At 43.1% G+C, this 23,045-nt stretch overlaps 4 protein-coding genes across 11 annotated transcripts; 2 read left to right on the top strand and 2 right to left on the bottom strand.

The window, feature by feature from the left end:
- Positions 1–109: 109 nt before the first annotated feature.
- d2hgdh (D-2-hydroxyglutarate dehydrogenase) lies at positions 110–7,481 on the top strand. Of its 4 annotated transcripts, XR_015867808.1 has the most exons (12): positions 110–814; positions 884–941; positions 1,008–1,147; positions 1,229–1,422; positions 1,802–1,970; positions 2,034–2,177; positions 2,261–2,403; positions 3,671–3,836; positions 4,733–5,025; positions 5,585–5,607; positions 6,950–7,075; positions 7,459–7,481. XR_015867808.1 is itself a non-coding variant. In XM_088433523.1 (10 exons), exons 1-9 carry the CDS (start codon positions 499–501, stop codon positions 4,993–4,995), a joined length of 1,593 nt encoding a protein of 530 aa, XP_088289649.1. In that variant the 5' UTR covers positions 110–498; the 3' UTR covers positions 4,996–5,025; positions 6,950–7,079. The 4 variants fall into 4 exon arrangements, 3 of the variants coding, with proteins under 3 accessions (XP_088289649.1, XP_088289650.1, XP_088289651.1); XM_088433523.1 differs by lacking the exons at positions 5,585–5,607; positions 7,459–7,481 and having other exon boundaries at positions 6,950–7,079; XM_088433524.1 differs by lacking the exons at positions 6,950–7,075; positions 7,459–7,481 and having other exon boundaries at positions 5,585–5,725.
- acvr1l (activin A receptor, type 1 like) lies at positions 4,285–10,856 on the bottom strand. Of its 2 annotated transcripts, XM_088433522.1 has the most exons (10): positions 10,702–10,856; positions 9,275–9,367; positions 8,555–8,806; positions 7,863–8,074; positions 7,695–7,794; positions 7,437–7,583; positions 6,892–7,167; positions 6,541–6,738; positions 6,329–6,459; positions 4,323–6,075 (listed from the first exon to the last, which is right to left on the bottom strand). In XM_088433522.1, the coding sequence occupies exons 2-10, from the start codon at positions 9,354–9,356 to the stop codon at positions 5,944–5,946; spliced, it is 1,530 nt and encodes a 509-aa protein (XP_088289648.1). In that variant the 5' UTR covers positions 9,357–9,367; positions 10,702–10,856; the 3' UTR covers positions 4,323–5,943. The 2 variants fall into 2 exon arrangements, with proteins under 2 accessions (XP_088289646.1, XP_088289648.1); XM_088433520.1 differs by having other exon boundaries at positions 4,285–6,075; positions 6,329–6,738.
- Positions 8,679–16,638, top strand: otomp (otolith matrix protein). Of its 3 annotated transcripts, none has more exons than XM_088433526.1 (11): positions 8,679–8,829; positions 11,835–11,931; positions 12,044–12,147; positions 12,849–12,985; positions 13,255–13,357; positions 13,945–14,130; positions 14,204–14,378; positions 14,442–14,509; positions 15,328–15,512; positions 15,935–16,106; positions 16,357–16,638. In XM_088433526.1, the coding sequence occupies exons 2-11, from the start codon at positions 11,888–11,890 to the stop codon at positions 16,365–16,367; spliced, it is 1,185 nt and encodes a 394-aa protein (XP_088289652.1). In that variant the 5' UTR covers positions 8,679–8,829; positions 11,835–11,887; the 3' UTR covers positions 16,368–16,638. The 3 variants fall into 3 exon arrangements, with proteins under 3 accessions (XP_088289652.1, XP_088289654.1, XP_088289653.1); XM_088433527.1 differs by having other exon boundaries at positions 8,781–8,829; positions 12,009–12,147; XM_088433528.1 differs by lacking the exon at positions 16,357–16,638 and having other exon boundaries at positions 15,957–16,100.
- LOC148412528 (zona pellucida glycoprotein D) lies at positions 16,616–22,935 on the bottom strand. 2 transcript variants are annotated; one of them, XM_088433529.1, is made up of 9 exons: positions 22,015–22,935; positions 20,982–21,070; positions 20,812–20,916; positions 19,626–19,786; positions 18,687–18,822; positions 18,355–18,449; positions 17,915–18,083; positions 16,984–17,098; positions 16,616–16,919 (listed from the first exon to the last, which is right to left on the bottom strand). In XM_088433529.1, exons 1-9 carry the CDS (start codon positions 22,094–22,096, stop codon positions 16,747–16,749), a joined length of 1,125 nt encoding a protein of 374 aa, XP_088289655.1. In that variant the 5' UTR covers positions 22,097–22,935; the 3' UTR covers positions 16,616–16,746. The 2 variants fall into 2 exon arrangements, with proteins under 2 accessions (XP_088289655.1, XP_088289656.1); XM_088433530.1 differs by having other exon boundaries at positions 19,670–19,786.
- Positions 22,936–23,045: the final 110 nt, after the last annotated feature.

Below are 23,045 nucleotides of genomic sequence, written 5' to 3'. Positions count from 1 at the left end.
GCTGTTTATTTTGCTTTGTTATTTAGTTGAAAAAAAAGGAAGTGCAGGGGCGGGACCGTTGCCACATTTCCGGTTCAACGTAGCGGGCTTGTATGTGTCTTTATTTATGTTTTAATCCCCCTTTACAATTGGTCATAGGAGACATTAGCCACGCCTGCATTATTTACTCGAATACGGATTGGTCTGTCGTTTGCCAGTCCATTTGCCCGTCGCTTTCTATCACTTTAGCAAAACAAATCACATTTTTGTCATTATTTTTTGCAATTTTTACTCGAAGAATGTCCACTTCCTGTTAATTATTTAACGCTTGTTGTGACAACGTGTGTGCTAATTAGCCGAGCTTTTGCCGTAAATTTGTTTTTAGTGTCGCGCTGGCTACTTTAGAAACACTGACAAGTTAGCTAGCTTGTTTGCTAACTTGAGATAAGCTAGTAAAATGAAAAGTATTTTTACTGACAGTTCGCCATTTTGTCATTGACCCAGCGTATCTTCCCAGTCATGTACGGCATGCTTCGGCTGCGGACGGGCCTCAAACAGCCCCTGAGCATTCTCGGCTCGTCCACATCCTCGGCTGGGTTTTTACTACTTCCAGACCGCACCGGCTTGCGTCACGGTATAACCCGTGGGAGGAAGTTCCACGACAGTGGCGATTTGACCAAGACGTCCCCGCCTGTGGCACCTCCAGAGCGGCTTCCGTTTTCCACAGTAACACGAGAGGATTTGGACTTCTTCCGGACGATTTTACCTGGCAGAACCGTTACTGATCCGGACTTGCTGGAGTCTTGTAATACGGACTGGCTCAAGTCTGTCAGAGGTCATTTTTGAGTGCGTGTGCGCGTGTGTGTGTATATATTTATATATATAGTATATAAATATTCTGCAGGTTCCAGTGAGGTGTTGCTGAGACCCCAAACAACACAGGAAGTGTCTCAGATTCTCAGGTTGGAAATAAATGAAGTCCAGTCATCACCAAATAATAAATAACAAAGGTCCTTCTTCCACATTAGCTACTGTAACAGCCGTAACCTGGCGGTGAACACACAAGGAGGCAACACCGGGTTGGTCGGTGGCAGCGTGCCCGTCTATGATGAGATCATCCTCTCCACCGCCCTTATGAACAACATCCTGAGCTTTGACGGCGTTTCTGGTTAGTGTTCACACAGTAAAGATGATTTAAGAGTTAAAAACATCCAAGGCGTGCGTGATATTTTCATGACTGACTTTTCAGGGGTCCTGACTTGCCAGGCAGGCTGTGTCCTTGAGGCCTTGTCCGCCTACTTGGAACAGCGGGAGCACATCATGCCCCTTGACCTGGGCGCCAAGGGCAGCTGCCACATCGGGGGCAACGTGGCCACCAACGCGGGGGGTCTGCGGCTGCTGCGTTACGGCTCCCTGCACGGCACCGTTTTGGGCGTGGAAGCGGTGAGATTGTCATGGTTTTCTTTTATTCATTTGTGTCCACTATTGGGGACGTCAGCTTTTGGTTTATATCTTTTGACACATTTTAGCTAACCCGCTAAGTCCCAGTGCGCAGAGTAGAGGACATTCCAGCCTTTCCGATGAGGTCACATGTGCGGTTGGGATTCAATTCACTTTGCTGTCTTGCTGAGACAAAATGGACACAACAGTGGACACAAATGACTCATTTTCAGACCCTGCTTTACTATAACACTTGAAAACATATTTTTAAAAATGTACCTCCTCGTGAGACACAGTTTATTCTTTTGTGTCCACTGTAGTGGACATTAGTTTTTGCTTCATGTCTCATTTTAGCTACCCCACTAAGTCCGAGTGTCACCAGGTCACGGCGGACGGTCAGGTGCTGGACTGCTTGTCCACCCTTCGGAAGGACAACACGGGCTACGACCTCAAGCAGCTCTTCATCGGCTCCGAAGGGACGCTGGGCGTCATCACCGCCGTGTCCGTCCTTTGTCCTCGCAAGCCCAACTCCGTCCACGTCATGTTTCTGGGTAGGCGCCGCCGCATTCCAAAATTGACTTCCAAAACAAAACGGCTGCGGTTGGCCTCGCTAGGTTGCGAAACGTTCGAGCAGCTCCTGAAGACCTTTCGGCTGTGCGGGGGCATGCTGGGAGAAATCTTGTCGGCCTTCGAGTTCCTGGACAGCGAATGCATGCGGCTCCTCAACACGCACCTCAAGTTGGACAACCCCATCTCCGGTACACGCGTGAAAAAGAATCGGCCTAATATATATGTAACGCGATATCAAAATCTCACTGTCCACGGTTGCCGCGGCTTCCAGATTGCCCGTTTTACGTGGTGATAGAAACGTCGGGCTCGGACCGGCGCCACGACCAGGAGAAACTCCACAACTTCTTGGAGGAGGCCATGACGGCGTCGCTGGTCACCGACGGCACAATGGCCACCGACGAGGCCAAAACCAAGGTGACTCGCAAAGTTTTTCATTTCTTTCATCGCTTTATTTTTTGCTTCTTTTTATGGGCAATTTTTTCCCCTGCTTTTTGTTTTCTTCTTTAAAATCTTGTTATTATTATTATTGCTATTATTACTATGATAACTATTGTTTTTAACTATTATTATTATAGCTATTATTACGGTTATTTTCATGATGATGAAGGTAGTGTCGTTTACATCAATACCAATAGGAGTTTGCATTTCAATTTGAATGAGCTGTGATAGGTCAGTTTATTATTTTTGGAGGATAATATTGCACTATTATTACCGTTATTTTTATGATGTATCATAATATATCAATAATATATATCAATAAATATCAATAAAAGTTTGAATTTTATTGAATTTTTAATTAGCTGTGATAGGTCATTTTATTATTTTAGGGGAATAGTTTTGCTCTATTTTTACTGCTATATTTAAAGATGGTGAAGGTGTTTGTTTACATCAATACCAATAAAAGTTCAAATTTTTTGAATGTTTAATTAGCTGTGATAGGTCATTTTATTTTGATTTTTTTTTAAGAGCGTTGCACTATTTTTCCTGTTATTTTTATGATGGCGAAGGTAGTGCTTGTTTACGTCAATACCGACATGAGTTTACATTTTATTCCATTTTTAATTAGTTGTGAGAGGTCATTTTATTTTTATATAAACATTGCGCAATGCATTTTTATTGTAATTTCTGCTCCAAGTAGTTACAACAGTACTGTTAAATTGAAAAAAAGAGTATTTTGTGCTGAATAAATTATCAGGACCATTACCAGTATAAGGACTTCATTCTTAAGTGGTCACCGATACAATGTACCGATACCACTACTACTTTTGATGCTTAAAATTTCCTGGGAAGAAAAATCTGATAATTTTAAAGACAGATCAATAGATTCCGATATAATTACTAACCATTTTCTTCTCATTTCTAATTAGCAGGGGCGGAGCTACATGGCGGTCCTTTGTCACTCATTGGCCACCATTTTGGGGCATTTAAAAATTGTTTTTTTTTTTTTTTTTTTTTTTCAATTTTACATGCATGCATTATTCTTAGACTTATTGATACCTGCCACAAATGATTTATTTACATTTTATTTCATGTAATAGAATAGATCTAGGTATTTTGTTTGATGAAACCCTGACTATGCATGGCCACCCCGCAGAATTTTTTTTTAGCTCCGCCGCAGAGCGCCACTCATTTGTGGCGTTGAATGATTTTTAAAAAGCACACCATTTCTGTGGCGGCGCAGGCCCTGTGGTCGCTGCGCGAGCGCGTCACCGAAGCGCTAACGCACGACGGCTACAACTACAAGTACGACGTGTCGCTCCCCGTGGAGGCCATCTACCAGCTGGTGAGCGACATGAGGGCCCACCTGGGGGGCCGCGCCAAGAGCGTGGTGGGATACGGACACGTGGGTAAGAGACCCGCCAAAAATATCTGACGCTTTGCGTGCTCCAGTTTTATTTTTTAGCGTAGCAAAGAAAAAAAACAACAAATTTCCTCATGTTTATTTGAGTGAGGTGTTGAGTTTTTCGTGAGTGGATGAAAACCAAGAGTGAAATTAATTGAGGAAGACCTTTTTGTGGAAGTCATTGTTTATCGGAGGGCCGGCCATGCGGTGAGACTCTCCCCTGAAGGGAGGCGTTTATTTTCCAAGAATGGAAACGCCATTATTTGAGGGCGGGACAGGATGCTAAACAACAACAAAAAACGATTTATTTTGAAGATAGTCTATTTGAGTGTGGTGTTTATTTTTTGTTAAGGGTTGTTTATTTGAGGGTTGGCCTCTAATAATGCTGATGAGCTTGTTTCGAACATGTGATCAGACTCGCCCTAAGAATTTATTGGAGGGTGGTGTTAATTTTACAAAGGGGGGCAAAAAATGTTGCAGAAAAGCAGGCGTCTGTTTGATTCAGGTGTTTATTTTGCCACTATTTATTCTGATGAGCTTGTTTAGAACATGCAGAACCAGCAAGCATTCGTTGGAGGGAGGCGTTTATTCTCCAAAAATGGATAAGCCACTGTTTGAAGGCGGGACAGGATGTGTTTATCTTGCGGTCTATTTGAGTGAGGTGTTTACTTTTTGTGAATGGATTAAAACGGTTTGTAGAATTATTTGAGGAAGGCTTTTTGGGAGGTCCCGATGAACTTGATTTTAGAGCGTGCAATAAAACTCTCCCTGAAGCATTTATTGGAGGGAGGCCTTTATTTTCCAAAAGTGGATCTCTCTTTTAGTTCCTCTGCGTTTATTTAAGAGGCGGTATTTACTGCGCAAATAAAGCGGGAGCCTTTGTCTTCCGTGGCGTCGCAGGAGACGGGAACCTCCACCTGAACATCACCTCCCCCGCCAGAGACGAGGCGCTGCTGGGCGCCATCGAGCCCTTCGTGTACGAGTGGACGTCGGGCCGGCGGGGCAGCGTGAGCGCCGAGCACGGCCTGGGCCTCAAGAAGCGCAACTACATCTACTACAGCAAGCCCGGCCGGGCCGTGGCCGTCATGGCGGCCATCAAGGCCATGCTGGACCCGCGGGGCATCCTCAACCCGTACAAGACTTTACCCGACAGGCTGCTCTGAGCCGAGGGAGCTTCCTTGAAAGTAACAAAGGTAATCTGAGCCTAATCACATCTGATTCGTTACCGTAATTCCCCAAATAGGAGACACTTTTTTTTTTTTGGTCCAAAAAGATGGATGCGTCCAGTAAACAGTAACTCAAAAATTATATCAGTTTTCCAAATGTGTAAATATGTGACTGTAATGTGTCATTGTGATTGCAATAAAATACAGACGTGCATTTTTATTGATTTTTTTTATTCCAGGCACTTGGTTATTTTTTTCAGTTTTAGACTAACCTTTAACCTACACAAACACTGTAAAAATGAGTTAAATGTTTAAGGTATAATTATAGAATTCTTGTAGATAATCGTATTTCTAGTCGGTGCGATGATTATGTGTGTGTGTGTGTGTGTGTGTGTGTGTGTGTGTGGGGGGGGGGGGGGGGTTCTTTTCTGGGGGTGGAGCTTTTACAAAATATAATTAAGAAGCATTGTTGTTGATACGGACAAACGTACAAACAATTTTAAACGTTGTTCTCCAATTTTCGATTTGGAATTTCCTTTGAATAAAAATGTGTTTTTTCACGTGAATTTTTTCATTCCTTTTCCAGGAAGTGAGAACAAATAAATACCGGTGAGTACTGCTTATAAAACGAACTCACTCATTGGCAGCTAAGATTTTGTATGTAGCTATGGTTCGAGCTCCAAGTGTTTGTACACACACTTGATAAATAAAGCTCCAGTCCAGTGGATTTCAACGTGTCCACGCCAACCTTGGTGGCTAAACAACAGCAGAACATTTTCAATGTTATTTGGCTGTGATCCTCTTGTGACGTTTTCTCGCGGTAGTGTCGATTGTCTGCGGCCACGTCGGACTTCCTTTGACCAAGATCCTCCGTTGTGGGTCAGTCCAGAGAAGGCCACCACGGGATTTAAAAAAAAAAGGAAGACTGTTGGAGTCCCCTCTCCCTCAAGAGTCCTTCACCTTGTCCAGGCAGCCGTGAATCTTATCCAAGGTCTTTTTGATGCGCAGCGCCGTCAGCCTGGCCGACGGGTTCTGGTACCAGCACTCCTTCATCAGCTTCACCAAAGCCGACAGTGTCTAATCCCAAAAAGAAGAAAGATTGGGCCCCAAACTTTCCATATCAGAGCCATTATTTTAGATACTAAAGTAATCAAGTACTAATGTAATGTTTAAGTAATCGATTACATTGGTGTTTACTAAAAGTAACTGATTACTTTAGTAATTAATCCATTTAGACACTCCTTTAGTCGAACATTTGAAACAAAGATGTCCAGTATGAAAATACGTGTTTGGCACTGAATGAGTTAAGCAGAGGACATTGCGCACGTACGGGATCGGAGAACCAGCGATTGGGAATGAAGGGCCTCTGCTGCTCCACGCACACCACCTTCCTCATGTCCTCGAAACTGGGGTCGTTTGGCACCAGGTCGTAGAAGGGAGGCTTGTATTCTTCCACGATTCCTGCAAGGAAAGGCCGTGGACTCCAGGTTAATCCTCCCAAAAAAAAAAAAAAAATGATGTAAACTTGTCCATCTCTTTCACCGTTGCTGTACGAGCGTCTGGCAATCTCCCACAGCACAAGGCCGAAGGCCCAGATGTCCACCCGCTTGAAGGCGTCAAAGCACTCCGCGTGCAAGCTCTCGTCCAGGACTTCTGGGGCCATGTAGCGCTTGGTCCCCACTTTGGGGTTGTTGCCCACGTCCAGCAGGTTCTCCGCCTGGGAGTGCGTCACCGCCAGCCCTGCAACATGCACGAAACCTCTTACTATTTTCCTACATCGCTTCCAAGACCCTCCGAAACGCCATTCTTATTGCGGACTGTGCGTTGCCATGGCAACAGCATTTACAAAACGACTTTTTATCTCATCCCTTGCGCGGCATTTTGAGCACCCACCCAGGTCAGCGATACAGCAGCGAAGCTCTTTGGTCACCAGGATGTTCTTGCTCTTCAGGTCGCGGTGGGCGATGGCCGGCTTGCCCCCGGCGCCGAAGATCTCGGTGTGCAGGTGCACCAGGCCGCTGGCCGCCGACGCCGCCATGGCCAGGCCCTCCGACGTCTCCACCGCCACGCGCTGAAGGTAGTCGTACAGGGAGCCGTTCTCGTGGTAGTGCGTGATGAGCCACAGCTGCGTGCTGGAGTTGCGCGACGTCATGTCGGACGCCATGAAGCCTGCAAATGTGCAAAACGCCCCCTAGTGCCCTCCTTTGGAATGCATGCCCAGTATGTCTTCAGCTTTAAGACCATTGGTGTCAAACGTAAAGCCCGCGGGCCATATCTGGCCCCGAGGAGGTTTAATCCGGCCCGTAAGATGATTTAGTGAAACGTTTTTCACAAATATTTGACAGAAAATACGGTAATGCGGCCCGCTTGTGAATTGTTTTTCTTCCCCTCTTGCCCTGACTTCGACAAAAATACAAATAAAATAGCTTAATGCCTACCTAGGATGTTTTCGTGTCTCAGGAGCACGGTGTTGTAGATCTCCGTCTCCCGGAACCAGGACTTTTCGTCCCTTGAGGAGAAGATCTTGACAGCCACGTTCTCGCCCTGCCACTGGCCGCGCCACACCTCGCCGTACCGGCCTTTGCCTTGAACGGACGCAAGATGGTATAAAAAGGCGGAAAAGTCACCACGGGTAAGTCACATGGTACATGAAGGCACTTGGTGGACTAAGATATTGCGATGAATGCTCCGCTCACCCACGCACTCCATCAGACTGATCTGCCTAGCGACGGTCCTCTGGACCAGGAAAGGAAGGCCCGACCCGCTTCCCGACGTGCACGAGTGGTCCAGCAGGTCCTTGAAAGCCGACGCACACCCGGTTAGTCGCCGCTCATCGGTTAGCGGCCGTTCGCCGTCGTCCTTACGGCTAACGTGCCGTCCCCCGCGTTGGAGGCGATGAGTCCGTCCGCGGCGCCTTGCTCGGTGTCGAACTCCCGCAGCCTGTGAAGGTGTCCGCGATGGAGTTTCCCGCAGACCAGCGCCGCCGCCGCCGACAGCAGCGCCAGCGCCGCCACCGGGCCCAGCGCCAGAAGAGCCAGCGTGCCCGCGCCGTACCCCACCGGCTCGCCGTGCGGAGCTGCGCCGTCGGCGGGGCGGGGACACAGGAAGTAGAAATCAAACTACCGCTCGGGACTTTTGGACGGATATGCTTGCATTTGGTTTGTGAAAAGCGATATCAAAACCACGGTTGCCATTTTTTTCTGGCTAAAACAGCACATTAGACAAGCCTAGTCTGTTAAAGAGTGATCAGTACAAACGGCAATCTATCAGTTGAGTCAATTACATCTATTGTGTTTAATGGAAAAAAAATAGAGCTGTAAATTTCATAGTAATATTTTGGCTAACAGTTATCACACCATCAGAATCTTACAAGCCGATAATGGACGCTACAGAGATGCAACGCTGCTAGCATCTAATGATACTTGCCCCCATTAGCCGCTAACATTGAAGCCAGGTTCAATAGTACAATCGTAGTGCAATCAAGCCGTTTTTATTTTTAAACACTAACGAAAGGCATTTTCCAGAAAAACAAAAAATGTGCGTTTGCCCGGCGTACCTGAAGGCAGCAGGGCCATGACGGCACTCCTGCTGGTGTTCCCATTGCAGAGGTGGCGCGAGCAGCAGCGGATGGCCTGGTGGGGGGAAGGCGCCGTGGAGCAGTGCAGGCGCGTCTTTTTGGGGCCCTCCAGGCAGCCGCGCTCGAACACCACGCCGCCCGAGCCCACCCGCACCGAGGAGAAGCAGCGCGTGCCGCGGCACTGCTCCTGCAGGCACTTGGGACTGTCGCACAGGCACAGCAGCTGACCATCTGGCGGGGACGCAGAGCCGCAGGTAAGAGTTCAAAATTCCTTTTCACTCCTCCTTACAGCAGCTTTGTTACTTTGTTTTTATTTTCATATTACTGGTAGGGCTGTCACGATCAAATATTATTAAAATTGATGATTTCCTCCCAAGTAATGGCATAAAATTCATTCTAAAATCTTTAATTTATTCAAATGGTTTTGCAGCTCCTGCCATGATGGCACACAGATGTTTAAATCGACTGCCATGTTTGTTCCAAATAGTTAAAGGTGGACGTAAAATATGCTGGATATAAGCCGCCATGTTTGTAGTTTTTTCGGTGGCAGGGTTCCTGCCACCCTCCACCAAATTGCTCCGTGCCAGTAAAAGCGAAACAAAAGTACCATCCAAGTAGTCTAGTCAAAATTTCATCAGATTCAAAGCTACAATTTTTCCTGATATCAGTAGCCCCCCCCAAAAATGGCGAGGTGAATACCTGAGCTCTCGGCTGACGTGTGCAAGGTCCACAGGGAGAGCAGCAGAAGCAGCAGGGGGTGGCGGACACTCCGAGCAGCCATGCTTCAGTGCGCTGGAGCAGAAAGGAAATATAGAATAATGTACATGGCAGCAGAAGCTTCCAAAGAGGATAATTGCATTTACGCCCCCTGATGGTTGCAGTCTCGTAATTGCATTGAAACATGGGTGGAACGCCACGTAGCAGGCTTGCCTTTTAAAACACTATTTATTTATTTATTTATAATACACTTATTCGTATTGTTAATTTATAATTAAATACACAGATGTAGGCATTGGTTTTTCACAATTTTAAGTATATATATTTTTTGTATTTGGTCCATTTTTTATTAGTTTCTAACATTGCTGTAAATTTCTTATCTAATATTTTACATATAATGTTCACTTTTTTTTTTTTTTTTACATTTTCCTTTTGTTTCTGTATCTACTATTTTTCTGGTCATGCTTGTATTTTTTTGAGTATTTTTTGCTAATATGTTTAGCAATCGTGTCCATGTTTTTTTACCTGAAGTTTTTTTTTTAAGTATTTTTCTTTCAGATACTTTAATGTCTTTCCGTCAAATGGTTCTATCTTTTCATAAGATTTAAAAAAATATGTTATCAGATGAGCTGCAACCTCTTTTGTGATCACTTCAATTACTTTATTTTACATGAAGAACCACTTAAAAAAAAACTCTATTTGTCAACGCTGACTCGAAACTGACATTTATTCCAAAATAAATACATTTAATAGTATTAAAAACCAGTATAACTGCATACAATTTACTTTAAACATTACCATGCTACTTAAATAACAAAGACCCTGAGCTTAATCCTAATAAACAATGCATAATTTTATTTTTTTATCCTCAGAAAAATTCCTCTCAAAGGCATTTTACTAAGTAGTTTAAACGGCGTTCATTTTTATTGGTGTCATACTGCCTCCTGGTGGTGAAATCAGGTACACCACATGGGATAGCACAATCGAGATGGATTGCAGCCTTTTTTTTTTTTACATTTTATTTATTCGTCTTAATTACTCGTTTTAATTATTATTATTATTAATGTAGTGGGTTAAAGAGTAATATTGCATTGGGACGAGCGCTGATAAGGATAAATACATTTCCCATTCGTTTCAATTGGGAATGTCAGACTGAATAGCGAGTGTTTTGAGTTAAGAGCATTATCGCGGAACAAACTAAACACGCATCTGAGGCCATCGCTGGACTGTCCAAGCAAAAACGAGACCTTTTGCGGACTTCCAAGCGGTTTGAAAAAAAAAACGCCGCCTCCAAGGCGCCACTCAAGGCAGAGAGAGATGCCCGACCCCGCTTCGGTTAGCCTAGCTTAGCCGAGCTAAACCGGCGCGAAATACTAGCGCAAGCAAGACGATGTAAACATTTTACCCACCTGGAACACACGAGCGATGAATTCTACTTCATGATATCATTCCTCGTTGCTCGTGCATTGAGTCGAAAATGTTTTTTTTTTTTTTTTTTTTTGTATGCGTGTGCCCCTCCACACGGGGCCGCAGCCCAGCCCACCCGCTCGATTGTTTTGTTCCAGCTTCGAGTGACGTCACTGCAATCCAGGTGCATTATGGGGCGGCTTTACAAGATTCATAAATGAAACGTTCATCACTCAATCACAATTTAACAAGTGTTTGTCTTTACAGGTTAAGAGAACGTATTTTTTGATCGATTCAGTATATGTATCTGTAATGTTTCACAACTTAATGTGTGCCTCAAATGATCACCGGCACGACCAATTGACGTGCCTAAATAGCGGCCATGTTGGGTAGGGCAACGTTGTCTCAAAACCAGTGCATTGACGTGGAAATTCAACAAAAAAACTCAGAATGATTAAACTGAATAAATGAACTGAAAAAAAAAACTTAATTGAGATTGTAAACCAAGTGCTTGTTGTAAAATCAAATGTTATATTAAAAATAATCCCAATGCCGTGATTGTATAAATGATGGTCTTTTTTACGAGCGTAATGATAAATGTAATGAAGGAAAAATCTATACATAAAAATGATAGCTACGTTCCAAGAAGCTGAAATTTCATCCTCTAATTTATCTCTTTTAATGCAACAAATGTTACAGGGCTCATAATGTAAATGTTCGGGACTTAACTGGGTATATGTGTGTGTATGTAATGTTTAAGCAGTATTCTATCGAGTAATTCCTGGCTGCTTTGGAGCAGGTCCGATTTAAGAAGCGCGTTTTTCTGTTCGTTCATGCATTCACTTTGAGGATCGCATAGCAAACCTCTCAATGTTGGCTTCCGAGCTCCACAAAAACAATGTCGCCATTCTTCTCTCAACAGGGCCTTTTTTTTTTTTTTTTAACTTGCCTACTTTATTATTTGCTTTATTTTGTGAATGTAAGTCTGCTTTCTTTGGAAGGGGTGTTTTTATACATTGTTTTTATAGATATATATAAAAAGTGTTGTTGATTGTTCTGTCGGCAGCTTAGCACTACCTGTTCTTCTCACAGAGCCACATTGTTCACTTTTTTTTTCGTTTTTTCTTAATTAAAGACTCCCAGTGTGCTCTGAGAGACCCGAAGCGATTCGCGCTCCATGTGAAGTGAATGAAGCGGAAAGGCTTTCTGTGCTATTCTATCCAGCCAGAGAGGTAGAATTATACCTGGGAATAATGCACCCTAAGATCCTCACTTGAACCACTTTTTTTTTTTTTTTTTCTTTGTCTAGCCTTGCAGTGAAATCTAGATGTTTTTCATCCATAGTAGCCGGAGCAGAGAGGACATGGAGCTTTTAAGGACAACGTCGGCTTTTATGTTTGTGCTGAATCTGTTTTCTGCCAGCGGAGTCGTCAATCCTAAAACGACAGGTACATCTATTCGTTATTCCTGTTGATGATGCTTTACGACCTGGAATAGCTTTTACTTCACAGCTTTGCATTTTCAAGTGTTAATAGCCTGAATTTGTTGATATGTTTGAGAGCATTTAGATGTGAAGATTTTCCAAAGTTTAGCTTTATGATGTGAATGATGTTTGATGACCTGGAATAACTTCAATTCACAGCTGTGCATTTTCAAGTGTTAACAACTTGAATTTTTGTGTATATGTTTGAGAGCATTTGAATGTGAAGGTGTTTCCAATTTTTAGCTTTATGATGTGGATGATGCTTTATGAACTGGAATTACTTTCAGTTCACAATTGTGCATTTTCAAGATAAAAGTTAGATTTTTTTTTTCACTTCTTAATTTTTTTTTTTTTTAAATTTAAAAATTTGATTCTTTGAAGGTGTTTCCAAAATGTTGCTTCATGATGTGGATGACGCTTTATGACCTGGAATGACTTTCATTTCGCAGTTGTACCTTTTCATTAGTTATTGAATTTCTTAACTTGTTTAAGAGCATTTCAATTTAAAGGTATTTTCAAACTTTTGCTTTATAATGTGGATAATCCTAAATGAACTGGAATGACTTTCAGTTCATAGCCGAATGCCCAAATTCGTCAGCTTTGATTTGTTATGACCAGGAGCAGGTTCTTAAGTGTATGCGTGTGTGTTTTATGTGCGCGTGGAAGTGTCGTGGTGCGTGGTATCAGATGCGGAAGAGCAGAAGTGCAACGACCTGGCCGGGAACGCCACAGCTCGGAATATTCGAGGGACTTTGCAATGCGTGCGAGGCGTCGACGCCAGAGACTGCATGGAGAAAATTCAAGTATGTTCAATCTATTTATGCAGTACATTGTAATACAAATATATATATTTTACTATATTATACTATTTACTATATTTTAAAAAGTGTATATTCATCTGATGGAATGATTTTTTTGCATTGTATTTGAACTAAATCATTGTTCTTGTTTTTGCAAACGTTTTTCAAATTTAAAATATTTCCTTTTTAAAATATCCCCTTTTTTTAAACAAATGCAATATGCAAGCAATAATAATAAATGACGCATCCTTTTTTTTTTTTCCTTTTGTCAGAACGGGAGCGCAGACGCAGCCTCCATGTTTGCGGATGACATATACGCGGCGGGCTTTTGTCACGGACTGGAGGTGGCAGCAGGAGAGTCCCTCAATGGACTGGGTAGGTATGCACCAACAGGAAGGGCAAAAAATAATTAAAAAAAAAATTCTAAAAAGACAAAAAAAATTCAGAGTCAGACCTAATCAATTCTCTCTCCTCGTAAAAATGAATTCCAGTGTTCCGGAAAGGACACAAAAGTAGCAATATGAAAACGAAGCTTCATGAAGCTCTTGTGATCATTTTAAATACCTCTAGGTGGTGCTCTTGGTTGCTAAACTCTATCGCAGTAAAAATCTATGAAATTTCCACTACATATTTGAACCTAACGAGCCACCTGGAGGAGTCCAAAATATCACAAGTGCTTCATGAAGCTTCATTTGGGCCTATAGTGACTAGATGAGTCTCATAACATTGAAAAAAACAAAACAAAGTCCTTGTCTGGTGTGGAACATGTTCAGTTAACCTAGAACATGTAATGAACAAAACACAAGGAAGGAAGACAATAGACTTGGACTCTTTTTACTCACGAGGAGAGCGGACAGAGCTGTGCATCAGATCCCCTACCGGTCTGCTCCACATCCTGTCTACTCCAAATAAATATGCGTATATGCAATTATTCTAACAGTTTGGATGATTTTATCGAACAGACGGCGTGAGCTATTACGTGGTGGCGTTGGCCCGCCGCTCGTCGTCCGACCTGTCGCTGCTGGAGATGCACGAACGTAGCTCGTGCCACCCGGGCATCCGCACCACGGTGGGCTGGACCGTCCCCGTGGCCTACCTGCTCAACACCTCGCAGATCAGCCCGGGCCACCAGTGCAACTTCCCCCGTGGTGAGAGAACCCTACCCCTGTTTTTTTGGTGTTGTTTTGTTTTTTTCGGGCTATACGAGATCCCCCATCCCAGCGGTCGGGAACCTGTTCGGCTACAGCTGCGTGCCCGGCGTCAAAGACCCCCAACACGACCCCCGGGGCAACAACCCCAAGAACTTGTGCGAGGCCTGCATCGGCGACGACAACGACCGCCACATCTGCGCCAGCAACCCCCGAGAGAGGCACTACGGCGAGGCGGGCGCCCTCAGGTAGGGCTCTCCTCGCCCCCGACCCGCAATGCATCGTGGGTAATGCCTCCGTTTGTTTCCAAGGTGCGTGGCGGAAAACCTCGGCGACGTGGCTTTTGTCAAACACACCACCGTCTTTGACAATTTGGATGGTGAGTATTTCAATCTCAAAGTGACAACTTCATTAAGATGTCTCAGCTCCTCTTAGCTCGTCAGTACGGCATTTACACACTCAAATCCTTCTTGCTAACTAAACTATCTTAAGCCCACTGAAATAGAATCACATAAATACTTTTGAACTCACTTTCCTAGTTACACTTCAATCTACTAAAATGGAAAATCTTTTCATCATGTACAAAACATTGACCTATTTCAATAAACATACAGTGCTAGTAGCACATTCAACAGGATTGCTTAGGTGTATGTATAATAGAAATAAAAAGTCACATAAAAACTCTTAAATCAACTGAAATACTCTTTAGAGTTACCTAAATACTTTTAAATATACTGAAATACTCTTTTGAGTTACCGTAACACTTATAAATCTAATGATAAGGTTACCTAAATACGCTTAAATCCACTGAAATATTCCCTAAAGTACCTTAAAATACTTTTAAATGACTGAAATACTCCCTAGTTTCTTAAATACTCTTAAATCTAATGAAACCTTTTCTAAATGTTCCCTAAATACAGTTAAATCCACTGAAATAGTTCCTAAAAGTATTAAAACACTCTTAACTAGGGAGTATTTTAAGAGTAATTTATCTACAGAAATATTCTTTAGAGTTACCTAAATGTACTCTTAAATGTAATGAAACCACCTCTAAAAGTTCCCTATTCTTAAATCCACTGAAATATTCCCGAACGTATCTCAATAATATTCCCTAAAGGTTCCCATAATACTCTTTATCAACTCCCCGAAGTTCCCTAAATACGCTTAAAGATACGCAAATACCGACATCACATCCAGGAAGGAACCAGGACTCGTGGGCCATGGACGTGGAGGCCGAGGACCTGAAATTGCTTTGCCCCGACGGCACCGAGGCCGACCTGGACGACTTCCGGCGGTGCCACCTGGCCGCCGTGCCCGCCAACGGCGTGGTGGTGCGCCAGGCGGACAAGTGCCGCGTCTGGAAGTTCTTGGAACGCCTGCAGGTCCAAACTCCAGCTAGCTAGCTATATATCTCTCGCTTATCCATCCATCCATGTTTGTCATCCAGTTAGCTATATCAAGCTAGCTATCGCTGTCAATCTAGCTAGCGATAGTTAGCTGGCTATGTACGTCTAGTGAGAAACAAATCAGCTCTTGTTAAGTAGCTAGCTCATTCTAGCTAGCCATTTCGATAGATATGACTAGCAATGTTGCTCTAACAAGAAAAAAAAGCTAGTTTTAGTTGACTAGCTACCTTGCTAGCTATGTTTAGATTGCTAGCTAACTTGCTTGCAATGAATCACTGGCTAGCTAGCACCATCTAGCTAGCTATCTAGCTCCAGCTAGAAGTCTAACTCTTGTTAGCTAGCTAGCTAGCTAGCTGGCATCATCCATGCCTCATTCGATCCATCCTTTGCCGTCGCAGAACGCGTTTGGTAACGTTACAGACGGCTTGAGCATGTTCGGCTCTTCCGGCTACTCCGATTCCAACGTGCTGTTCAGCGACTCCACCCGACACCTGCTGCGGGTCCTGGGGGGCTTCACGTCCTGGCTGGGACCCTCATACACCAGCGCCCTACAAGCGTTCGAGTGCGAAGGTCAGCCTGACTCGTCTTGATTCGCATACAGTGAAATGAAATGCAAATGAAAAGGGATTTCAAAGTGATTTTTGCTCTCTGGGAGTTCTTATGTTGAAAATGTTTGTTTTTTGAGAATTTTTTTTTTTGGATTGCAGAAAGTAATAGCATGAAAGGCTTGACTTTTGGGAATATGTTGCAATTGGAGCGATGTAAATCGGATGAAATATGTGAACGCTATTAAGGGTCGTTTTGTTTTTTTGCCCAACAGGCTTCTGCTGATTAAAAAGTGGCGCACATCTTTCCTCCACTTCCTCTTCCTGACATCCATTTAAACCTTCAGCTTCCTTTTGTTATTTCTAGTTGTCAAGCGGCAACATTCCCATTCTGATTTTAAGAATAAAAGTCTTTTTCAAAAAAAAAAAAAGTACAAGCCATCCCTGATGTACAAACGCTGCAAAAAAAACATTTTAGTCCCTATTGGTGAAAACAGTTCAAAATGAGACTCTTACTCAATAAAAACAACAATAAACGTGTACTATTTTATTCTATGTGAGGTACATAAAATGTCATTTCTAACGATACGAAAAAAGAGGTATGAAGTTAATACAATGAGGTATTTCAGTGCTTGACTTTTTCATGAAAAATCACAAGATAGGAATCAAGAGGCCACTTCGGAGATGTGCTGAATGTTGGACAAGGTTAGCTGCGCCTCGCGCGCCGCCGGGTAAAAACGTCTGGAACGCATCCACATTCTCCCTAAGAGCGCCGTGACCAACAACAGGAGCACCAGGAACCCCCCAAGAATGAAAATCTCTAATGGCGGAAGGCCACCTAAACAGAAAAAAAAAAAGCGTAAGTACAGAATAATGCTGACGGAGCTTCTTAAGGAACGTACCTAGACGGGGATTCTCGCTGTCGTCGGCTCGTCGTCTGATGGGACCGTAGGACACCGTGTGGGACAGCGGGATGTCTCGCCGCGTCCTCATCAGGACATCTTCGCCCGAGCAGTTCTGGAAGATGAAAATGCTGAAAATCAGAAGCTGGAAAGTATTCCAGAAACATTTGGGATTAATGTGGAGAGAGAGCGAGCGAGAGAGCTGGAGAGAGTGAGAGACAGAGTGAGAGAGAGGGTGAGCGAGAGAGTAACAGCAGAGCGAGAAAGAAGCAGAGTGAATGCGAGAGAGCCAGAAAGAGTGAGCGAGTGCAAAAGAGAGAAGGCAGCCAGAAAGCAAATGTGGGAGCGAGATAAAGAAAGCCTGAGAAATAGTGTGAGAGCGAATGAGTGAGAGAGAAATAGTTAAGAGAGAAAGCGAGAGAGTGACAGGAAGCAAGAGAAAACGAGAGCGCAAGAAAGAGAACGAGAGAGAAAGTGAGACCGCGAGAGAGCAAAAGAAAGAAAGCAAGTGTGAGAGAGTGAGAGAGAAATAGTTAGAGAGAAATTGAGAGAGTGACAGGGAGCAAGAGAGAAAACGAGAGAGCAAGAAAGAACGAGAGAAACAGTGAGACTGCGAGAGAGCAAAAGAAAGAAAGCAAGTGTGAGAGAGGAATAGTAAGAGAGAAATGAGAGAGTGACAGGGAGCAAGAGGGAAAACGAGAGAGCAAGAAAGAACGAGAGAAACAGTGAGACTGCGAGAGAGCAAAAGAAAGAAATCAAGTGTGAGAGAGTGAGAGAAAATGCGAGACAGACAGAGCAAGAGAGAGCTGGAGGGTGAGGCAGAGGGAGAAATGAGAGAGTGAGCACGAGAGCGAGAAAGAGTGTGCGAGAGCTGAATAGAGAGAGAGAGTGAAAGAGCGGGCAAGCGAGAGAGAGAGAGAGAGAGACTCACGGGCTGGCAGAGGCCAGGGCCGTTGTGGCAGATGTGGACGTTGCAGTGCAGGAAGACATTGGCGTAGGCTCCGCCCACAAACTTGAACATCTGTATCCTGAAGGTGGCGTCGGCGCCCCGCCCGTTCTTCATCACGCTCAGCATGCGTTGGTCCGTCAACACCGGGCAGCTGAAAGCAAACGCAAGCGTCCGGACCCACGTTGCCCACGGCGCCAAATGCTGCCTTGTTGTCAAGGCCGTGCACCAGCTGCGCAAATCTAACATCCAGGTCACGTGACCCAGCGGAAAAAAACTCATTAAACATATAAATGAATTCATTTATCTTGCGCATTCTTTAAGTGACTTTCTCTCCAGAGAACTTGACCTTTGACCTTTCGCAATACAATCTTTGCGATTGACAGTACTGATTTAAAATGCAGTTTTATTCAAAGGGTTCCCACCTGTCCCGAATCAAGGTGTACTGAATGTGGCTGTAGGGATCCTTGGTGGGCGTGGCCCAGCATCTCTCCATGCGTAACATCAGGTGAGCGGGAATCTGGAAGGTGGGCGGAGCCGAGCCCCGAAAAGGAAGTCAGGAAAGACATTTGGAGGCAAATTGAAATGGCCGAAATGTTTCGAGTTAATTTCATATCAAAACGATTTTTCATGCGCTATTAATATTTTAAAATCAGGTTACTTGCTGTCGCCGAAAACGACGTCTCAGGAAATCACAGAAGAGTTTGCCAATGTCACATGACCAACAGGCGAGCCGTGACGAGCAATAACGTCTCACCATAAAGACTTTGACGAAGATGTTGTCGTCCAGGGTGAGCGAGGGGACGGTGGTCCACTTGTCGGCAAAGGCCTCGTCCTTGTACAGCAGCATGGACACGGAAAAGTTTCCGTCCTCCGTGTTGAGCGTGATGGTCCTGCCGTGCGCGCGGCGAGATCAAAGTCAAACGCCGAAGACGCTCCCAGACATAAATTTAAGGTTAATTTTAAGGTAGCGATGGACAAACGAAACTTGCGATGTTTTTTAGGTAGAACTCTTGGTTCAAAGAGACAGGGGAAATTGAATACATGTCCACTGCGCTCGTCTTTAAAGCAAGAGCACCATCTAGTGGAGTAAAACCTTCCGCAACCACTAGAACACAATTTTTTTTTTCTGGTCCGTCATTCGTCAGGCGCTGGTCTACTTCTGTCTGCACTCATACTCATTCTTTTTTCTGTTTTTGTACTTATACTTAAAGTTAACACCATGTCTGTGCTTCTACAGTTACGTAGCAATTGAAACACAACGCAGTAATATAAGTGTAACACGAAAAATAAAGCCAGCTAAGGGTTTTAACCCTAGGTTATAATACGCCATCAGATTTGTAAACGCATATCTACAGACTAGAGTGCAATTAGCATTCATGTCCACTAGATGGCATTATCATCCTTTACAAGACACTCATATGATGGTTCTCATTTATTACTGTTTGCCCTACAACTACAGAACACGCTTTCAGTAACATTTTTCTACATTTCATCTGTCACGTACACTACAAGTAAAACAAAGTACTGCAGAGGTTGAATTTACTAAAAGAAACTTCTTTAATTAGGGAGTTACAAAACGTTGAATCTACTACGATTAAACTTCCAGTAAATGCTTATCGGCGTTTGTTTACAAGGGCTTGAGCTTCGGCCGCCCGGAAGTGGGCGTGGCCTAGACGGAAAGGGGAAGTGTGACCTGACATCCACGCGAATCATGTTTTCCCCGTTGGGCTGCTGCACCATGTAGTTGATGGGGTAGCGGCACACAAAGGTGATGTTGATGTAATTCCTGGTGATCACGTCGCTCTGGTTGTTGTGGATGCTGTTGACGAACAGGATGTGCGTGGCGTCCGACGTCTGAACACAACAACGCAACCCCCCCCCCCCCCCCCCCCCCCCCCAAAAATACACCATACGTTAGCCACATTTTAACAGGCTTTTCAATCATCAACTCATGCAATACCAAAGACGTCTTTTTAAGTTTATTTTTTAAAGTCCAAATATATATATATATATATATATATATATATTTTTTTTTTTTTTTTTTTTTCTGATCTTTTCCAAGGCTTGCTACTAGATTAGCTAAGCACTATATTAATTGATTTTTTTTTTCGTAATTATTAACTACCTAAATAAATATTTTAGGTAGATAATAACCAATTACTTTAGAAAATCACTTACTAAAGTGATTTATTATTTTATGTGCTTAAATGCTCATCAATTATTTTAGTACTTTAAGACCTATATTAATCAATCATATAATTAATAATAATAAAAAATAAAAATTTCAACTGGGTTTCTGCATGTATCAGCAATTATTAACTCATTCAATCCCATTGCAATTGCATATTTTTATGTTGTTCTTTTATGACCAATTTTAATCCCAAATGCTTATATATATATATATATATATATATATATATATATATATATATATATATATATATATATATATATATATATATATATATATAGACAATTAGTTACTAAAGTAATTTATTATTTTATGTGCTTAAGTGCTAATCAGTTATTATTCTACTATAAAACTGAGTTAATAGATGATGTTTAGTACCACAGTACCAAAATGAATCAATTACTAACCCCTAAGAAATTGATCACATTAGTACCTAACCTAATCGCTTCCTTTAAAATATATATAAAATGTATCAATTAAATTCAAATGAATGAAATAATGATTACAATTGCATTTGCTAAACTTGAAACCCAAAAACCTCGCATTTGAAAGTCCAAACTTAGACGGCAGCCATAAAACAAGTGTTGAAACCCTTAAAGTCAAATCAAGTCCGAAAGGATTTTCCCATTTTGTCCTGCAAGCGTATTAGAAAGGCCAATCGGATCATTTGAGCGCCAAACGGCATTACCACGACGCTTCCGCAGCGGGACAGATTGCTCCTGATGCTGAAGACGAAGTCCTCGCCCACCTCCGCGCCTCGGCAGTCGGGGTCGTTCAGATGCAAATCCTGCACCTGTGCGGACCGGCCATAATCAGAATCCGACCTCGGGTTCACCTGGGATGCGTGCGGTCGCTTACGTAAACGGGGGGAACCCTGTGCAGGAAGAAGGCGCTGGGGATGATCACTTCCATGTGCTCGTTCGTGCAAATCACCGTTTCGTTCAGCTCTGAAAAAAAAACAAAAAAAAAACACATATATATATATATATATATATATATATATATATATATATATATATATATATATATATATATATATATATATATATGTTCAACCAAATCAAAAAAAAACATTTTCAGTAATTCATTCTATGTGCAGAACAGGATTATCCGGCGGCGGCCATTTTGTCCCCCTGTGATGGGTTTGGTGAGGCCTGGCATGAAACAATCAAGGTTTGATGAAATAAATGAACTGAACTTTATTATTTGAATGTGCAGTTAAAGTAAAAATGGCAGTTGTCAATAAATATAAAACAAATGTTTGCATGCTACATAAGAAAGGGAGAAAAGTAAAAGAAAAAAGCTAACTCTTTTAGGAGAGGATTTTCCTTTATGAGCTTAAAGTTTTTGCAGTGTTTTGGTTTCTTTGAAGTCAGATCAGACAAAAAAAAATCTTATTTGTTTTTTCAACCCCCCCTCAAAAAATGGACTCCCTAATTGACTCTTATTTTGTGTATTTTCATAACTTTCTTGCAATTTTCTACTTAAAGTCAGAACAGACAAAAATCTCCATACGATGTATTTTTTTTTAGAAACAAACTACAAAAAAAGGGAACAAAAAAATCCAATTTGGGATTTATGTCCATGACTCTATTGCAGATATTCCTCACTATTTTTCTTGTTTTGTTTAACAAAGGAAACAAAATGGTAAGAAAAGCAAAAAACAAAAAACAAAAAAACCCTCCCTCACTCAGTGTATTTTCATTTACTGTTACAACTATGTTATTTTTTACAGCGGGTACTTTTGGGAGTGTAAAAATATTCCACAGTAGCACAATCGCGACCAAATCTTAACTCTAAAATCAAGACAGCAAAACCAAACATTTTCACTTAGCGCTTCACGTCGCCATTATTTGGCAAGGGCGTTTGAAAAAAGACTTTTTGGGCTCACCTCCTTGATTGGTGTGCAGATGGCCTTGGGAGTTGACCAGCGCCAGCGTCAGCAGCAACCGCGTCCAGCGCAAACTCGCCATGGCGTCTCCCCTGGGAACCTTTCGCCGTCTGCCCGTCGGCGCTGTCGCCGCCGCAAGACGTAGCGCCCCCCCCCGCCCCGCCCCCCCCGGGACAGCCGTAATGAAGTGGGAGCCTCCCTCCCGGCCCTTAAACGGCGTCTTGAATGATGTCCCCGGGGCCAACAATGAGATTCCGCGCGTGAATAGGGGGAGCCCGGGGGAGTCCGAGGTAACTCCTCTTTTTGTAAATATGCTACGACAACAACAAGTGCGGCGGTAACCATGTACGCCGACGCTCTTTGTTGTCGGCAGAAAAAAAAAAGAAACTTTACGGCTTTGCGGGAACTCCTGCGAGGGGAGCGAAGAAAGTGGCCGAGTGCACGTGCGCACTTGGAGCAGATCATAAAAAAACACTCTTCGCTTGCAGACAATGCGAGAAGGGAGGAAAATGACGGGAAAAAAGGGGGAGAAGACGCGGAAAAGTAGAAAACGGCGGGCGGTACGCAAAACGGACAAAATGACCTTTGCCAGCGCATAAAATGGCTCAACACTATCATGTTGGAGTCGTAAGCTCGTCTCCTGTCTGATGACCGGGACTCTTTACCGTTCCCAGACGTCTGTTTTGTTTTTTTACGTCTTTGTGCGTGAAATTTTGGCACTCAAGCGACTGAAATAAATCCAGTTTACTAGTTTTGAAAATAAAAGGTTTTTCAAAATAAAATCTTTCAAGATCGGATAATACATAAAACAGAATAATAATTTATCATTTCTGGGTGCGGCCCACGGGGACCGGTATCGGGCCGCGGACCAGTGCTTGGGGACCCCTGCTTTAAATTTTTTAAGTCAATGTTTACTTCAGTGCCAGCCATTTTTAGAACCTCCTCTAGCCAAACAACTAAAAATAATCTTTGAAAACAATATAAGTACTCAGGACTGAATGACTGGACTCCTTAAAAAAAAAAAAAAAACG

Source organism: Hippichthys cyanospilos, chromosome 14 (genome assembly GCF_059441005.1).
Source record: "Hippichthys cyanospilos isolate Australia breed blue-spotted pipefish chromosome 14, RoL_Hcya_1.0, whole genome shotgun sequence".
Lineage (NCBI taxonomy): Eukaryota > Metazoa > Chordata > Actinopteri > Syngnathiformes > Syngnathidae > Hippichthys > Hippichthys cyanospilos.
Note: the sequence above shows the minus strand (reverse complement) of the source record. Positions and strands in the feature narration are given on the sequence as shown.

Excerpts from the sequence above, each read along its gene's own strand:
- acvr1l (XM_088433520.1), bottom strand. The coding sequence starts at position 9,356 with ATGGCTGCTCGGAGTGTCCGCCACCCCCTGCTGCTTCTGCTGCTCTCC. Across the intron at positions 8,075-8,554 it reads CATGGCCCTGCTGCCTTCAG|CTCCGCACGGCGAGCCGGTG; the intron begins GTACGCCGGGCA and ends CCGACGGCGCAG. Across the intron at positions 6,739-6,891 it reads CTGCTGTATCGCTGACCTGG|GGCTGGCGGTGACGCACTCC; the intron begins GTGGGTGCTCAA and ends TGCATGTTGCAG.
- otomp (XM_088433526.1), top strand. The coding sequence starts at position 11,888 with ATGAAGCGGAAAGGCTTTCTGTGCTATTCTATCCAGCCAGAGAG. Across the intron at positions 14,131-14,203 it reads CCAGTGCAACTTCCCCCGTG|CGGTCGGGAACCTGTTCGGC; the intron begins GTGAGAGAACCC and ends CCCCCATCCCAG. Across the intron at positions 14,510-15,327 it reads CGTCTTTGACAATTTGGATG|GAAGGAACCAGGACTCGTGG; the intron begins GTGAGTATTTCA and ends CATCACATCCAG.
- d2hgdh (XM_088433523.1), top strand. The coding sequence starts at position 499 with ATGTACGGCATGCTTCGGCTGCGGACGGGCCTCAAACAGCCCCTGAGC. Across the intron at positions 2,404-3,670 it reads CCGACGAGGCCAAAACCAAG|GCCCTGTGGTCGCTGCGCGA; the intron begins GTGACTCGCAAA and ends GTGGCGGCGCAG. Across the intron at positions 3,837-4,732 it reads GGTGGGATACGGACACGTGG|GAGACGGGAACCTCCACCTG; the intron begins GTAAGAGACCCG and ends GTGGCGTCGCAG.
- LOC148412528 (XM_088433529.1), bottom strand. The coding sequence starts at position 22,096 with ATGGCGAGTTTGCGCTGGACGCGGTTGCTGCTGACGCTGGCGCTGGTC. Across the intron at positions 21,071-22,014 it reads TCTGCACACCAATCAAGGAG|AGCTGAACGAAACGGTGATT; the intron begins GTGAGCCCAAAA and ends TTTTTTTTTCAG. Across the intron at positions 19,787-20,811 it reads CCCGCTGCGGAAGCGTCGTG|ACGTCGGACGCCACGCACAT; the intron begins GTAATGCCGTTT and ends TGTTGTGTTCAG.